The sequence below is a fragment of the Budorcas taxicolor genome, chromosome X (genome assembly GCF_023091745.1).
Source record: "Budorcas taxicolor isolate Tak-1 chromosome X, Takin1.1, whole genome shotgun sequence".
NCBI classification, from domain to species: domain Eukaryota; kingdom Metazoa; phylum Chordata; class Mammalia; order Artiodactyla; family Bovidae; genus Budorcas; species Budorcas taxicolor.
In genome coordinates, this window is record NC_068935.1 from 88,658,564 (window position 1) to 88,675,208 (window position 16,645).

General features: G+C 38.5%; 1 protein-coding gene across 1 annotated transcript; it reads left to right on the forward strand.

The window, feature by feature from the left end:
• The first annotated feature begins 1,867 nt into the window (after nt 1-1,867).
• On the forward strand, nt 1,868-3,204 carry LOC128070330 (V-type proton ATPase subunit D-like). The gene is made up of 2 exons (XM_052663636.1): nt 1,868-1,983; nt 2,580-3,204. The coding sequence occupies exons 1-2, from the start codon at nt 1,868-1,870 to the stop codon at nt 3,202-3,204; spliced, it is 741 nt and encodes a 246-aa protein (XP_052519596.1).
• Nucleotides 3,205-16,645: the final 13,441 nt, after the last annotated feature.

Sequence of the window (16,645 nt, forward strand, 5' to 3'; positions counted from 1 at the left end):
TCCATGAAATTGCCTTTGTATCTTTGTGAAACATAAGTTGACTCTATTTGTATTAAACTATTTCTAGTTTTGGTATTTTGTTCCATTGAGCTATATATGTGCCAATACAATAATTACCTTGATTTTTATGGGTATATAGTTAGCCTTAACATTGGATAGACTGAGTCCTCCAAATACCACACTGTTTTCATTACCATAGCTTAATAGTTAATACTTAAAACAAGATATTGTGAGTTCTTCAACTTTGCTTTTTAAATTTTTTTAATTTTATTTTTCTAAATATAAATTTATTTGTTTTGATTGGAGGTTAATTACTTTATAATATTTGTTTCGACTATTTTTGTTTCCTTACTCTTTGATATGAATTTAAGAATCATATTGTTAATATCTAGAAAAAATCCCATTGGGATTTTAATTGGGTTTGCAATGAATCCATAGAGCAATTTTGGGGGAGAATTGACCTCTTAACAATATTGAGCTTTCCGATCCATGGATATGGTTCATATATCCATTTATTTAGTTTTTATTTGATATTTTTCTTAAATGTTTTGTAGGTTTCAGTGTACATATCCTAAACATATTTTGTTAGTTTCTTTTTTTACCTATTTCATTTTTCTGGTACAATTTTAAATTATACTGTTTTTTAAGAAACATTTGACTTCTGGTTGTTCATTGCTGTGCTGTGCTGTGCTTAGTCACTCAGTCATGTCTGATTCTTTCCAACCCCATGGACTGTAGCCTGCCAGGCTCCTCTGTCCATGGGGATTCTCCAGGCAAGAATAGTGGAGTGGGTTGCCATGCCCTCCTCCAGGGTACTGGGAATTCCCAACCCAGGGATCGAACCCAGGTCTCCTAAATTGCAGGTGGATTCTTTACCATCTGAGCCACCAGGGAAGCCCAAGAATACTGGAGTATGTAGCCTATCCCTTCTCCAGGGGATCTTCCTGACCCAGGAATCGAACCAGGGTCTCCTGCATTGAGGGCAGATTCACCAGCTGAGCTCCTAGAGACCTTGTTAAACTCATATATTCGTTCTACTAGCTTTTTTTGTAAATTCCATGAAATTTTCTACATAGAAAATCATGTTATCTTTGAACAGAGATAATTTTGTTTCTTCCTTTATATTCCGTATACCTTTTATTTTTTCCTGTATTATCATACCAGTTAGGACTTCCAATATGGTATTAAATATGAGTGGTGAAAATAAGGATGCTTGTATTTTCCATGGTCTTAAGGGAAAAGTATTCAATCTTTTATATTAAATGTGATTATATCTATAGATGCTTGTCATTAGGTTAAAGAAGTTCTTTCTAGTTTTAGTTACCTGTGAGTTTTTTAAAAGTTTTATTGAAGTATAATTTACATACCATAAAATTCAGCTATTTTTTTTTGTGCTTGCATTTCTTTTTTTTTGTTTTGCTCTTTATTTTTTTATTTTTTTACTTTACAATACTGTATTGCCTTTCAGTGTTTTTAGTACATTCATAGTGTTATGCAGCCACCACCAAATCCTGTTTTTGAATATTTACCACCATCCCCCAGTCCTAATTTCTTGAATCCCTTTGTAGTCAGGCCCTGCTCCCATCTCCAATCCCAGGCAAAACTGCTTTCTTCTCTAATAATTTGTCTTTTTCAGGATATTTTATATAAGGAGCACACTACTTATATTTCCTGAATTTTGCTTCTTGTGATAGTGGGTTTCCCCACTTCCAGTGCTGTCAGATCTATCAGTGTTCCTAGGTGGGCAAAGGGAGTCTTCAACTACAAAATACAAAGAATGCTTTCCAGGTAGAGAAAGACTCCGTGGCTGAGTTGTTGCAGTCACAGTTGCCCGGCCAGGGACCCAAGCTGAACAGTCATCATCAGAATGTTGGGCAAAGACCAAATTGAAATCTTTCACTCACGAACAGCACAGACCATCATGAAGGCTCAGTTAAAAGGAGCACAGACAGGTCAAAACCTCCTGAAGAAAAAATCTGATGCCTTAACTCTTCACTGCAGATGGTGACTGCAGCCATGAAATTAAAAGACGCTTACTCCTTGGAAGAAAAGTTATGACCAACCTAGATAGTATATCCAAAAGCAGAGACATTACTTTGCCGACTAAGGTCTGCCTAGTCAAGGTTATGGTTTTTCCTGTGGTCATGTATGGATGTGAGAGTTGGACTGTGAAGAAGGCTGAGCGCTGAAGAATTGATGCTTTTGAACTGTGGTGTTGGAGAAGACTCTTGAGAGTCCCTTGGACTGCAAGGAGATCCAACCAATCCATTCTGAAGGAGATCAGCCCTGGGATTTCTTTGGAAAGAATGATGATTCTAAAGCTGAAGCTCCAGTACTTTGGCCACCTCATGCGAAGAGTTGACTCATTGGAAAAGACTCTGATGGTGCGAGGGATTGGGGGCAGGAGGAGAAGGGGACCACCGAGGATGAGATGGCTGGATGGCATCACAGACTCGATGGATGTGAGTCTGAGTGAACTCCGGGAGTTGGTGATGGACAGGAAGGCCTGGCGTGCTGCGATTCATGGGGTCGCAGAGTCAGACACGACTGAGGGACTGAATTGAACTGAACTGAACTGAACTAACTCTTCGATTTCAACAGATCCTTAAGAAGATAATAGAGACTAAAATGTTGATGAGTGAAGTGATGAGAGAGGCTGCTTTTTCACTTGCTGAGGCCAAGTTCACAGCAGGGTACTTCAGCACCACAGTTATCCAAAATGTAAATAAGGCCCAAGTGAAGATTAGAGCAAAGAAAGATAATGTAGCACGTGTTACATTGCCAGTATTTGAACATTATCATGAAGGAACTGACAATTATGAACTGACTGGTTTAGCCGGAGGTGGGGAACAGTTGGCTAAACTGAAGAGGAATTATGCCAAAGCAGTGGAACTACTGGTGGAGCTGGCTTCACTGCAGACTTCCTTTGTTACTTTGGACGAAGCTATTAAGATAACTGACAGGCGTGTAAATGCTATCGAACATGTCATCATTCCCCGGATTGAACATACCCTTGCTTATATCATCACAGAGCTGGATGAGAGAGAGCAAGAGGAGTTCTACAGGTTAAGGAAAATACAGGAGAAGAAGATTCTCAAGGAAAAGTCTGATAACGACTTGGAGCAATGGAGGGCAGCAGGAGAGGTGATAGAGCCTGCTGATCTCCTGGCTGAAGAGATGGATGAAGATTTTCTGTTTGAATAAGCTTTCCTGCTCTGGTTCTTTCAGAAGGCCTAACATGTCACCATTTTAATTCGTGGTGTGTAGGTTTGTTATGTGTGGCTATTTTTTTTTTTTTTTTGGCTTAAGAATTTCACCAGTTGTAAAATTTACCTGGATGTCTGTTTATGGGATCTACCTTTTCAGAATCATAATTAAGCAACAATTAATCATCAATGAAATTTGTAGAACCTGTCTCGAAACCTGTAGAATTTATGCTGCAGAAGTGTCACCCTACTTCAGTTATACATCTGTTACAAGTCATCTGCTTACCAAACATAATAAGAAAATCTCTTTAGGAAGCGGCAGTGGTCTCAGGCCAACACACATTCATAGGCCAGCTACTCTGGAGCACCCTTTGTTCCTACCTGCTCACACACCTTGGCACCATTGTCTGAGATTGCTATAGCCATTCTTGTGTTAGTTACTATGGGACGTCTCTCCTTAAGCTTTAGGAAAGCCTTCACTTATTTTTCTCCTTGAATAACAGGTCTCTGTCTGGTCTGTCATGGGAACAGTTCTGCTAATTCAAATGTGACTATGGTATAAACAGTAAAATGATTTTAAAATTTAAAAAAAGAGAATGCTTTCCAAACTGGGTCACTTGTGATGGCATCACCCCTCCTGGTGCCACTGGGCATCTCTAGGTTAGAGAAGAAACTCTCTGGCCCACAGAAATAAAGATTATTTTCCCTGGCCATCTTTTATTTTTTAAGTTCCCCCTTGATAACCCTTACCATTGCCACTGGGCCTGACTGGAGTTGTCAGCATAATATACCCATTTAATCTGGAGAAAACATGAACCTACCTGAGCCACCTTCATCTAATATGTTCGGGTCAGGCGATGCCAGGCTTGGTTGCCTTCTATTGCTGAGTGAGGAGTTGTAAGATGCCCATCTGCCATCTGGGGTCTTTCTCCAGTACTGGGGTATTTAGCCAGTCTGCTTTCCTCTATCATTCAGAGTCCTCCTATGCTTGCTTCTTGTGTCATATTGTAGTTGTTCTTAACAGAGAGAGGCAGGGAGAAATGAATCTCTGCCATCTTGTCTGATCAAAGTCCCTAGATAATTTACAATTAATTTAACTATTGATATGTTAGGGCGTAAGTCCTTCATTGTGTGTGCTTGGTGGGAGTGGTTCATGTTCTTTTTATTCTCTCCACTCTTTGTTTTCTTTTTCATGCTTTCCTGTGGGTTACTTTAAGATTTTTTAGAACTTCATTTTGAATTAACTAGTATCTTTTTTAGTGCATTTCTTCATATAAATTTTTAAAGTGGTTGCTGTGGATAATACATAATACTGTATGTATTACATATTATATAACTTATCAAAGTCTATAGGTTGTGTAGACATTTTATTAGTTCCAGTGAGGTGTGTGTGTGTGTGTGTGTGTGTGTGCTCAGTGCTCAGTCATGTCTAATTCTTTGCAGCCTCGTGGACTGTAGCCTGCCAGGCTCCTCTGTCCATGGAATTTTCCAGGCAAGAATACTGGAGTGGATTGCCATTTCCTATTCCAAGGGATCTTCCTAACCCACGGGTCAAACCCATGTATCCTGCATTGGCAGGTGGATTCTTTACCACTAGCACCACCTGGGAAGCATTTCCATTTAAGTTTAATAGACTTCTCCCATTCACAATATAATTTTATCATCTATTTCCTCTATATACCTTGAGACTCATATCAGACAGTATTATAATTTTTATTTCAACTATCAAACATGATTCAGAAATATCAAGAAGAGAATGAAAGTTTATTACATTTACCTATAATTTTGTTCTTCCATTGTTCTTTCTTCCTTTCTGATGTGCCAAGATTCCTTTTTAAAATATTTCTTTTATGCATCAAGAACTTCCTTTAGGCACAGCCTAGGCCTTCTGTTAGTTTTCCTTTGCCTGAGAATGTCTTGATTTCTGCTTCACTCCTGAATGATATATCCACAGCATACAGAGAGTGGCCTATGATTTTCCATTCTTGTCATTTCACTGTCTTCCTTTTCCTTTGACATAGGATTCAAAGTCCTTCCAGGGCCTATCTAGCACAACTGGAAGTATAAGTTTCACTGTGTTCTATATTGTGCTCCAGGACTGCCATTCACAAATGAGAGAGTACCTCTGGTCTTGTGTAAGGTGTGGTTTCTCAGTGCATTGCTGAAAAGAAGAGGGAAAGGAGGGGCTTGATGAGTGTGGTGCAGATTTGAACAGGCACTGAACAAATGGGAGAGGAAGCTGACAAAGAGATAGCTGAGTGGTGCCAGGCCCAGCTAAGAATAAAAGCCATTTGTTTATGGTGACTTCAATCTGCATGGCTGTGGTTTTTGCAATCTAGAATAGAGGATAGTTGGAGACAATACTGAGAGGATGCTTAATGAAAGCTTTTTATATTTTGCTCTTCTATTTCCTCTAATTGTCATGGTAACTACATCATCTACCTTCATAATAGGAATCAACAGAAACATCCCAAACCACAGTTCATAGTATTTGTGGACATATTAGAGTATATCAGGCAGAAAAAAAAAAAAAAGCCCTGCTTGGTTGAGTAAGTACTTGAAAATAGGTGTGAGTATTGGTATCACTCTTCCATGCCTTTCAAATCCCCAAGGCTGGTAGATTACTACCTGGGAACACTGGATCCACAATAGTGCTGCTTATTTCAAAGAGTATCAAGATGAAGCCTTGGTCATAGCAGCAAATGGGAATGATCAACAGGTTCTATAGTATCTGGTTCTCTTTCCCCCACTCCTCAAACACATTGTGGCTGACACAGACTAAGAGAGATAGAGTAAAACCTGTATACGTATATGTATGTACACATACATACACATAAAAATTGAACTTAATAATATCAAAGACTTCTCAAGGCTACCATATAGAAAAAATAAAATTCTCTACAAAGGAAAGAAATAAATTTATAAAAAACTTCTTATTAGCAAAGTTAAATATTACAATCAAGTAATACTTTTAAGAGACTGGATCTATCATGTTTTAACCTATAATTTTATACCCAGTCATTTTTCATTTAGATATAGTAGAATAGTAAATATATTTGGGGGCAGACAATGTCTCAGAAGTCTTGCCACACAAAGATCCTTGTTGAAGACAATTTTGGAGGAAGTCTTCAAATAAGAAAAAAAAAGAGATGCTTCAAGAAATATGGGAAGTAGGGATGATTAAATATCATGATATAGTTTATTGCTGATGTGAAAAATTAAAAATACTGAGCAGAAAGTAACCCAGAACTAAAGTTTTAAACATTATCAGAATGATGGAGTAGGTGTGATAAAACCAAAAGACATAAGAACATTTTCAAATACTTGTATTGTTAAGAGGAAAATATATTGATAAATTAATAGGAGTAAATAAACCCAGGTGTAAAGGGAAACCACAATAAGAACAAAAGTAGGATGTTGGGGTTGGAGTTGGGGTTTCTAAACCGGGAAATGAAAATTCCATCTATCCTATAGAAAGCAAGAAAGAAGAAAAAGATAACTAGTGAAAAAGGATATCCAGTGTGGATTTTGTATGCTGCTAAGTCGCTTAAGTCATATTCAGCTCTGTGCGACCCCATAGACGGCAGCCCACCAGGCTCCTCTGTCCCTGGGATTCTCCAAGGAAGAACACTGGAGGGGGTTGCCATTTCCTTCTCCATTGCATGAAAGTGAAAAGTGAAAGTGAAGTTGCTCAGTTGTGTCCGACTCTTAGCGACCCCATGGACTGCAGTCCACCAGGCTCCTCCGTCCATGGGATTTTCCAGGCAGGAGTACTGGAGTGGGGTGCCATTGCCTTCTCTGGTGGATTTTGTATCAGTTCAGTTCAGTCGCTCAGTCATGTCCAACTCTTTGCGACCCCATGAATTGCAGCACTCCAGGCCTCCCTGTCCATCACCAACTCCCGGAGTTCACCCAAACTCATGTCCATCGAGTTGGTGATGCCATCCAGCCATCTCATCCTCTATCGTCCCCTTCTCCTCCTGCCCCCAATCCCTCCCAGCATCAGAGTCTTTTCCAATAAGTCAACTCTTCGCATGGGGTGGCCAAAGTACTGGAGTTTCAGCTTCAGCATCATTCCTTCCAAAGAACACCCAGGACTGATCTCCTTTAGAATGGACTGGTTGGATCTCCTTGCAGTCCAAGGGACTCTCAAGAGTCTTCTCCAACACCACAGTTCAAAAGCATCAATTCTTCGGCTCTCACCTTTTTTCACAGTCCAACTCTCACATCCATACATGACCACTGGGAAAACCATAGCCTTGACTAGACGGACATTTGTTGGCAAAGTAATGTCTCTGCTTTTAAATATGCTATCTAGGTTGGTCATAACTTTCCTTCCAAGGAGTAAGTGTCTTCTAATTTCATCTCTGCAATCACCATCTGCAGTGATTTTGGAACCCCCCCAAAATAAAGTCTGACACTGTTTGCACTGTTTCCCCATCTATTTCCCATGAAGTGATGGGACCAGATGCCATGATCTTAGTTTTCTGAATATTGAGCTTTAAGCCAACTTTTTCACTCTCCTCTTTCACTTTCATCAAGAGGCTTTTTAGTTCCTCTTCACTTTCTGCCATAAGGGTGGTGTCATCGATTTTCTATAGGTGTTGAAAAATCCACTGTGTGGTCATGGGTGACAGTGGCTCAAGTGAAATGGAATTGAGACAGTTAACAGAACTGAGAAACTAAGGTGCTGGGTGACATGCCTGCATGGATCCCATTGCCAGAAATAGAAATTTTTTCCTCCTTTGAGACTTCTGTTGCTGGAAGTTACCATTCTCTATCCTCTTTATCAAACCATATAACTTCTGGGGAATCATAAATTAACAGATTTTACCAGAGAGGAATACATGGAAAGTACAATCTTCAGAGCAGTACTGCTGCTACTGCTGCTGCTGCTAAGTCGCTTCAGTCGTGTCCGACTCTGCGTGACCCCATAGACAGCAGCCCACCAGGCCCTCCTGTCCCTGGGATTCTCCAGGCAAGAACACTGGAGTGGGTTGCCATTTCCTTCTCCAATGCATGAAAATGAAAAGTGAAAGTGAAGTCGCTCAGTCGTGTCCAACTCTTAGCGACCCCATGGACTGCAGCCTACCAGGCTCCTCCGTCCTTGGGATTTTCCAGGCAAGAGTATTGGATTAGGGGAGTACTAAGTCACAGTTAAGGAGAGATAAATAAATAAGGGCAACAAAGAACATTTTCACAGTCTGAGCTTGCTATTCTGTGCAATGCAATTCCAAGGAGAACTATAGAAAAATTTTAAAAGCAGGAAATCAGTAATAGAAGTGGATAAGGAATTCATGATTTAAGTATAAATATAGGAAGAGTGTAGGTGATGGTGTGGGGAGGTGCTTGCCTTTGAGTAGTGTCTGTGTATTAAAGGATGAAAAAGTGTGGATGAAATTGACTGTCCACAAACTCTCCAACATTCATGTGCATAGTTTTGGACCCAGAATGAGCTGAATTGTTAGATGGAAAATAACCTGGTACCAGCAACACTGACTCCATTGCCACCACTGCCTCATCCTAGTTAACTTGCAATATTAAGAGCAAAGATAAAGCCCCCTCCAGCCCTATTCTTCATTCCATCTCTTTGCTTTTTCTCTGATCTCCCACTTCTCTCTTACATCTCTATATCACATTACTGTTAATACTTAGTACATTTTGGACAGTAAGGTAGCTAGATCAGATGTCAACCATACTGTAACCATTGGTCAACCCCTTGGATTTTAGACAGAGGTTGCCACCTTGTGGTTGAAGACCAATATAACCAAGAAGGGACTGGTAAAACAAATGTAACTTGAATTTTGGGTCTCACACTTAAGATGAATCAGAATCACCTGGAAGTTAAAACGTGTGCTGGGCCCCACCCCTATAGGTTTTGATCCAGTAGGTCTGTGTTGAGAGTAGAAAACTTGCATTTCTATCATGTTCCCAGGTGACGCTACTGTTGCTCCTTCGAGAACCACAGTTTGAAAACCGCTGCTTTAGACAAACCTCATTCAGGATACATAGACCTCCATTTGGCCATCCAAGATTGGTAAAATTGGAGTTTAAACTTAAGTATGTTCAACTCCAAAGTAGATGAACATTTCACTACACTGTTATTAGGAAGTGCAGATGGTGCTGCTTGGGCAGCAATCTCGTTCATATTCTGTATATCTGGAAAGGGTAACCACCTAATACAGGAAAAAACAAATAAAGGAATCCATTCTTTCTGCATGGATTAAATGAACCATGTTATAATAATTCCCCTACTGGGCATTTAGATCACTTCCAAATTTTCACAATTATTAAAAACTTAAAGTGAACTTCCTTATTCATAAACACCTCTCTTGCTATTTAATGATCACCTCAGATGGAATAATTTTAATGCACGTTTATGATGCTAACAATCTCCCTTGCCATGAGGGGTGAGGATAGGTAGTAGGAGTAAGGGAGATGTGGGGGAGAACCCTATTACACCAAAAGTACTGCTAAAAGCAAAACTGGACACTGGCTCCTATTCTTCTGGACATTAGAATTCAGCATAATCCTCAAACATTAATCAACTAGTCATACAAATAAATGTAACGTTGTGGCCAAAAAATGTTATGAAGGAGAGTTTCAACAGTATGGTAGGCAGTGTGATAGTGCTTAGAAATGTTGTTCCCAGATTATAATGATAAACTTAAAAAAATTGATTACTAACACTTTAACAATAAATTTATGGTTAATTCTTTGATATAATTTCAAATTTACTCTTGTATACAAGAATTTCAATATATGAGGATTTAGGGGTTTGGCCTCAGCTTTGGTATTTGTTTCTGATACCTGGCTAAGCAGCATTTGTCTAAACTATTAATTAAGTGAGCCTCTACCACCTACTTGGAACCACCATGTCTCTCTAGGGTGAACAGGTTTTGAGGTAGCCCCTTAAGAGTCCTATCACCTGGTATACATATTTCTGTATAATCTCTTCCCCCATGAATGTGGGCAGAAAAGGTGGCTTGCTTTTAACCAAAGGAAGATGGCAAAGGTGATGAGATGTCTGTCCTGTGAATATACGGCATTATGTAAGACTCTGTCTTGCTAGTTGGCTTGTTTTATTTATTTTTATTTTTTAAATTGATAGATAATTGACATGATATTGCATTAGCTTCAGGTGTACAACATAACGTTTTGATTTTTTATATATTACAAAATGATCCCCATGATAGGTCTAGTTATCATCTGTCAGCATTGCAAAGTTATTACACTATTATTACTATATTCCCTACACTGTACATTATATCCCCATGACATTTATTTTATAAGTGGAAGTTTGTACTTAGTATCTCTCACCTATTTCACTCATCCCTCCACTTTCCTCCCCTCTGGCAGCCACCAGTGTACTTTCTATATCTCTGTTTCTGTTCTGTTTGTTCATGTGTTTTATTTTTTTTAATTTCTCATATAAGTGAAATAATGTGGTATTTGTCTTTCTCTGTATGACTTATTTCACTTAGTAAAATACCCTCTAGGCCCATCAGTGTTGTGGCAGATGGCAAGATTTTGTTCTTTTTTATGGCTAAGTAATATTCCATTTTATCTATTGATGGGCTCTTAGTTTGCTTCCATATCTTGGCTATTGTAAATAATGCTGCACTGACACCAGAGTATGTGTACAGTATCTTTTTGAGTAAGTGGATTTTGTTTTCTTTGGGTAAATACCCAGAAGTAGAATTGCTGGATTGTATGATAGATCTATTTTAAATTATTGACGAACCTCCACACTGTTCTCCATAGTGGTTACACCACTTTACATTTCCACCAAGAATGCATGAGAGTACCCTTTTCTCCACATCTTCACCTAAACTTATTATCTCTTGTCTCTTTGATGATAGTTGATGATGATGATGATTCTGACAGATGTGAGGTGATACTGCTTTGCAGTTTTGATTTGCATTTCCATGATGATTGGTGATATTGCATATTTTATGTCTTTTAGTCATCTGTATGTCCTATTTGGGAAAAGGACTATTCAAGTCCTCTGCCAACTTTTTAATTGGGTTGTCTGTTATGTTGATACTGTGTTATATGAGTTCTTTGTATTTAGGCACTAACCCCTTATTAAATATATCATTTGCAAATATCTTTTCCCATTCAGTAGGCTGCCATTTCATTTTGTTGATAGTTTCCTTCATTTTGCAAAAGAGTTTTAGTTTGTTGTAGTCCCCTTTGTTCATTTTTGCTTTTGCCCCTTGCCTGAGGAGAGAAATCAAAAAATATATTGCTAAGATTGATGTCTAAGTGCATACTGCCTATGTTTTCTTCTAGGCATTTTATGGTTTTCAGGTTTTCATAAAACCATTTTATGGTTTCAGGTCCTACATATAAGTCTTTAATTCATTTAGTTTGCCTTTATATATGGTGTGAGAAAGATGTCCAGTTTGAATCTTTTGCATGTAGCTGTCCAATTTTCCAAACACCACTTTTTGAAGAGGTGGTCTTTCCCCATTGTATATTCCTACCACATCTGTCATAGATTAATTGGCCATATACATGTGGGTTCATTCCTGGGCTCTCTGTTCTTTTACATTGATCTATGTGTCTGTTTTTGTGTCAGTACCATACTGTTTGATTGTTGTAGCTTTGAAATATAGTTTGAAATCAGGAAGCATGTTTCTTCCAGCTTTACTCGGCTTAAAATTATTTTGGCTATGTGGGGTCTACTGTGTTTCCATACAAATTTTAGAGACTGATGTTAGCTGTAGGTTTATTCTAGTTCCATGAAATATGACATTGTTTTTGATAGGGATTGCACTGAATCTATAGATTGCCTTGGTAAGTATGGTCATTTTAGCAATATTGAGTCTTCCAATCAATGAGCACACTATATCTTTTCATTTATGTCATCTTTAATTTCTTTTACCAATGTCTTATTTTTTCTGAGTACAGTCTTTTGCCTTGTTGGTTGGATTTATTCTTAGATATTTTATTATTTTTGATGAAATTATAAATGGTATTGTTTACTTAGTTTTCATTTCTGATAGCTTTTTATTAGTCTAGAAAAACACAACAGATTTCTATATGTTAATTTTGTGTCTTGCAACTTTACTAAATTCACTTATCAGTCTAATAGTTTTTTGGCAGAATGTTTGGGGTTTTCTACATGTAGCATCATTGTCATCTGCAAACAGTGACAGTATGACTTTATTTCCAGTTTGGTATTCCTTTTGTTTCTTTTTCTTGTTTGATAACTGTGGCTAGGATTTCCAATACTATGTTGAAAACAGTAGTGAGAGAGTGTATCCTTGAAACATTCCCAATCTTAGATGAAATGCTTTCAGCTTTTCACCATTGAGGCTGATGTTAGCTGTAGGTTTATTATGTTGAGGTATGTTCCCTCTATACCCACTTTGTGGAGAATTTTTATCATAAATGGATGTTGAATTATGTCAAATCTTTTCTGCATCTATTGATATTATTATATTAGTTTTGCTCTTCAATTTGTTAATGTGGTATATCACATTGATTGATTTGTGGATATTGAGCCATCCTTACATCCCTGGAACAAATCCCACTTGATAGTGGTGTATGATCTTTTTAATGTATTGTTGAATTCAGATTGCTTAGTTTGGAACATATTTCTTTGTCTCCTCATTTTGCCTAATCCTTTGTGTTTCTTTCTATATATTAGCTTTGTCAGTTACATTCCCTGATCTTGAAGAACTGGTCTTATGTAGGAGACATCCTACGTGGCCCAGCTGTGCATTCCCCTTTTGTGAGCAGAGCTCTATGTTCTAGGGTTTCCCCTATGTGAGTTGCGTGGGGAGCTCTATTATGGTGGGCCTGATTACTGTGTGTGCACTGGTAGGTGGGACTGACCCCTGGCCTATTTGGCTGCCAGGCCCTGCCTTAAATGGGGGCTGCCAACCCACTAGTGGGCAGGGCTAGGTCCCAGCATGGCTTGCTCTCTGGCCCAGTGGGTCCTGGTGTTCATGCCAGGATTGCTAGTAGGCAGGGCTTGGGACACAGGGTGGCTGGCTGTGGGGTCTGTTTGTCACGGGTTTTGTGGCAACCTGCTAGTGGGTGAATATGTCCCTGGTGCTCTTAGGTTAGAGAGAACTCTAAAATTATGCTTGCCAGCACCAGTGTCCTCATGGTAGAATGAGTTTCCCAGTATCTATGTTTGCAGAGGGAGTCCCAGTTGCCACCTGTCTCTCCAGGTTCTCTAAGATTGACAAATGTTTCTGACCTTGGTTACTTTCAAATTACTTCCTCTGTGCTGGCACTTTGAGCATGTTAGAATTTTCATATATCTTTTTTTAAATTTTAAATTTATTTATTTTAATTAGAGGCTAATTACTTTACAATATTGTATTGGTTTTGCCATACATCAACAAGAATCTGCCACAGGTGTACACGTGTTCCCAATCTTGAACCCCCCTTCCTCCTCCCTCCTCATACCATCCCTCTGGGTCATCCCAGTGCACCAGCCCCGAGAATCCTGTATCCTGCATTGAACATAGACTGATGATTCATTTCTTATATGATATTATACATGTTTCATATGCCTTTTAATAAGACAGTCTCTGTTTCTTATAGCTCTCCAGCTCTCCCCTGTGCAAGCCTCACTGGCCTTCAAAGCCAGAAGTTTAGGGGCTTATCTTCCAAGGCAGGATCCCCCAGGGTGAATAGCCTAATGTGGGGCTCAGACTTCTCACTCCTTGGGAAGAACCACTGTAATTGTCATTATCCTCCCATTTTGGGGTTGCCTACCTGGGTGCAGGTCCTGATTATATTTTCTCTTCCACCATTCTCACTGTGGTTCCTCCTTTATATATTTAGTTGTGGAAAATATTTTCTGCTAGTCTTTAGTTATCGCAGATAGTTGCTCCATAAATAGTTGTAATTTTGGTGTGTCCTTGGAAGGAGGTGAGCTCAGCATCTTCCCACCCTGCCATCTTGACCATACTACTAGCTAAATTTGCAGTCTCTCACTCTCCATTGCTGAATTGCAAGAAGCAACCTGCCATGATTCCTAAAGCAACAAGAAAAAGAATTCTGCTAATAATTGGACTAAGCTTGGAAGTGGCACCTTCTCTAGTTGATCCTCTAGATTAGAGACCAGTCTTGGCTAAGGCTTTTATTGTAGTCTTACTGAGAACCCAGATAAACTTTGCCTGGATTCTTGATACATAGAAACTTTGAGATAATAAATGCATGCTGTTTTAAGTCATTAAGTTGTAGTAGCATCATAAATTAATATATCTTCTCCACAGCACTTCAGTCCCTGTAACATATACTCAACCATCTCATTCTTTTATAGTCCACCCGTTCTACTTGGAATTTTCCTCCACCTTCATTCAACTTTCGCCTGGCTAATTCTTTTGGGTTTTAGTTTAATTATCATTTCCTTTGGAATGATTTCTTTAAATTCCACTTTTGAGATTTATCTTCCTTGAAAAATCTGAGGTGGCAAAGTTGACATACTGGTTTTAAGCCATCCTCATAAGATGTAAACAATTCCCATGCAAGATTTTTTTTTTTTCTTGAAAGAAGGATGAAATTAATAACTAAAAATTAAGTATGTACTTAGAGGTATTTTGTTTATTATTATGAATGGTAATACCTCAAGCAAGTCTACAGCTTAGAATTATAATATATTTAGATCTCTGTTACTTAACATTTTAAAAGAATTTTAGCTCAAAACTGAAATATTGTCCTTCCTAAGGTTGTTTAGTGATAACCTCAAAATTTGTATTAATTACCAATATACTTCTCTGTTTAACTGTTTGAAAGTTAATCTTTATAGAGGTAAAACTAACAGGTGTTACATTCAGCATCCATTTTTGTTATATTTTGCTTTTGCCATAATATACATTTATTCTTCAACTGATGGAAAGAATTGAAACATAAAGAATACATAACAATATTTTATCTTCAAGTTCCATCTAAAATGCTTGTCTATGTTTTAAAGTGAATGTTAAGATATTAACAATAAGTCCTGCTGACTTCCTTTGTTCATATTACTATCATTATTATGCTAATGAATATGACAGTTGATAACAGTATTATTGATTACATACAGCTTAAGAATGCCAGAAGTTTTTGGAAGATTGTATTATATATTCAAAATTATTTATTCCTTCCCCACCTTCTAGGAAGATTATACCTTACTGCCCTATTGTTTTGGGGATTGGCCAGCCATGTGACTAACTTCAGTCAACAGAATGTAAGTAAATGTGGTGTACAGACTCTAGAATGGTCTCCATGATCCTCACTTCCTGGTGTTCATGCCCTTTTGCAATCCCTACTACCTGAGTGCAGATGGGACTTGTAACATGCCTCTAACTGATAAAATATGTTAAAAGTGGTGAAATGTCACTTCTGTGATTATATGACATGATATAAGATCGATCTAGTCTTGCTAGGAGAATTACTTTAGAGACTCTTCTTGCTAGCTTCATGAAGTTGTTAGCTCTGTTGTCACACTGCAAGGAACTATGGAGAGTCCTCTAGGAACTACAAAAGCACTGGAACTGTGGGTAGCCTCTAGGAATTGACGACAACCTTTAGGAGATGAAGGTAGCCTTCCGCTGACAGTCAGCAGTAGCTGGTGAAACCTTTAAGCAGTGTACCCAGCTAAGCAATGTCCAGACTCCTGACTCACAGGAAATGTGAGACAATAAATGTGTTGTTGTAAGCCACTAAGTTTTTTTTTATAATTTATCATATAACAATAGATAATACAGTGGATATGGTATATCTCATATCAGAAAAGTTTTAAACATCCTTTCATGGTTTGGCTCTGTCTCTTTCAAGCTTAAGACTTTCAACAAGAGAAGAGTGGGTCAAAGGGTGTGGCAGTTCCTTTAGTATGGGTCACTAAATGAGAAGATTAATGAGGCCACCTGAACCTAGCCAAACAGCAAAGCTGTAATTAACCATTAGCCCTCACTAAGAATCATAGGGAATGTTTGTTGTTGTAAGCCACTGAAATTTAGAAATTGTTTGTTGCTGCAACAAAAACTAATTAATTCAAAGTTGAAGAATATATTGGCTACTTGGTCTTCAGATATCAAAGCCAAAGCTAAGGAGTGATATCATCAAGATGGTGAAGTAGGAGACCAAGCCTCTGTATTCCCACAAATATTAACAATTACGCAGCTATTCATAAATAGAAACAGCTCTGGGAGACCACAAGAGTCCACTTAAGAAACTTTAGCAACAAAACAGAACAAAAAACTAAGAATAACCACACAAAGAGAAGGAAGAATAGCTTCATTTTGCCTTCATCATCCCATTCCCCAAGCTGACATTACTCAGTGCCAAGAAGTAACTCCCCAGCTAGAAAGAGTTCCATTGCCAGGAAAGGGAGAGTAGGGCTGACTGACCAGCTTCCCCTGCCTTTCAAGGCACCAAATGGAAGACCCTTTTCAGGTTTTTCTCACCCAGAGACCAGCAAAGCTGAAACA

Excerpts from the sequence above, each read along its gene's own strand:
- LOC128070330 (XM_052663636.1), top strand. The coding sequence starts at position 1,868 with ATGTTGGGCAAAGACCAAATTGAAATCTTTCACTCACGAACAGCACAG. Across the intron at positions 1,984-2,579 it reads CTGAAGAAAAAATCTGATGC|ACTAACTCTTCGATTTCAAC; the intron begins CTTAACTCTTCA and ends GAACTGAACTGA.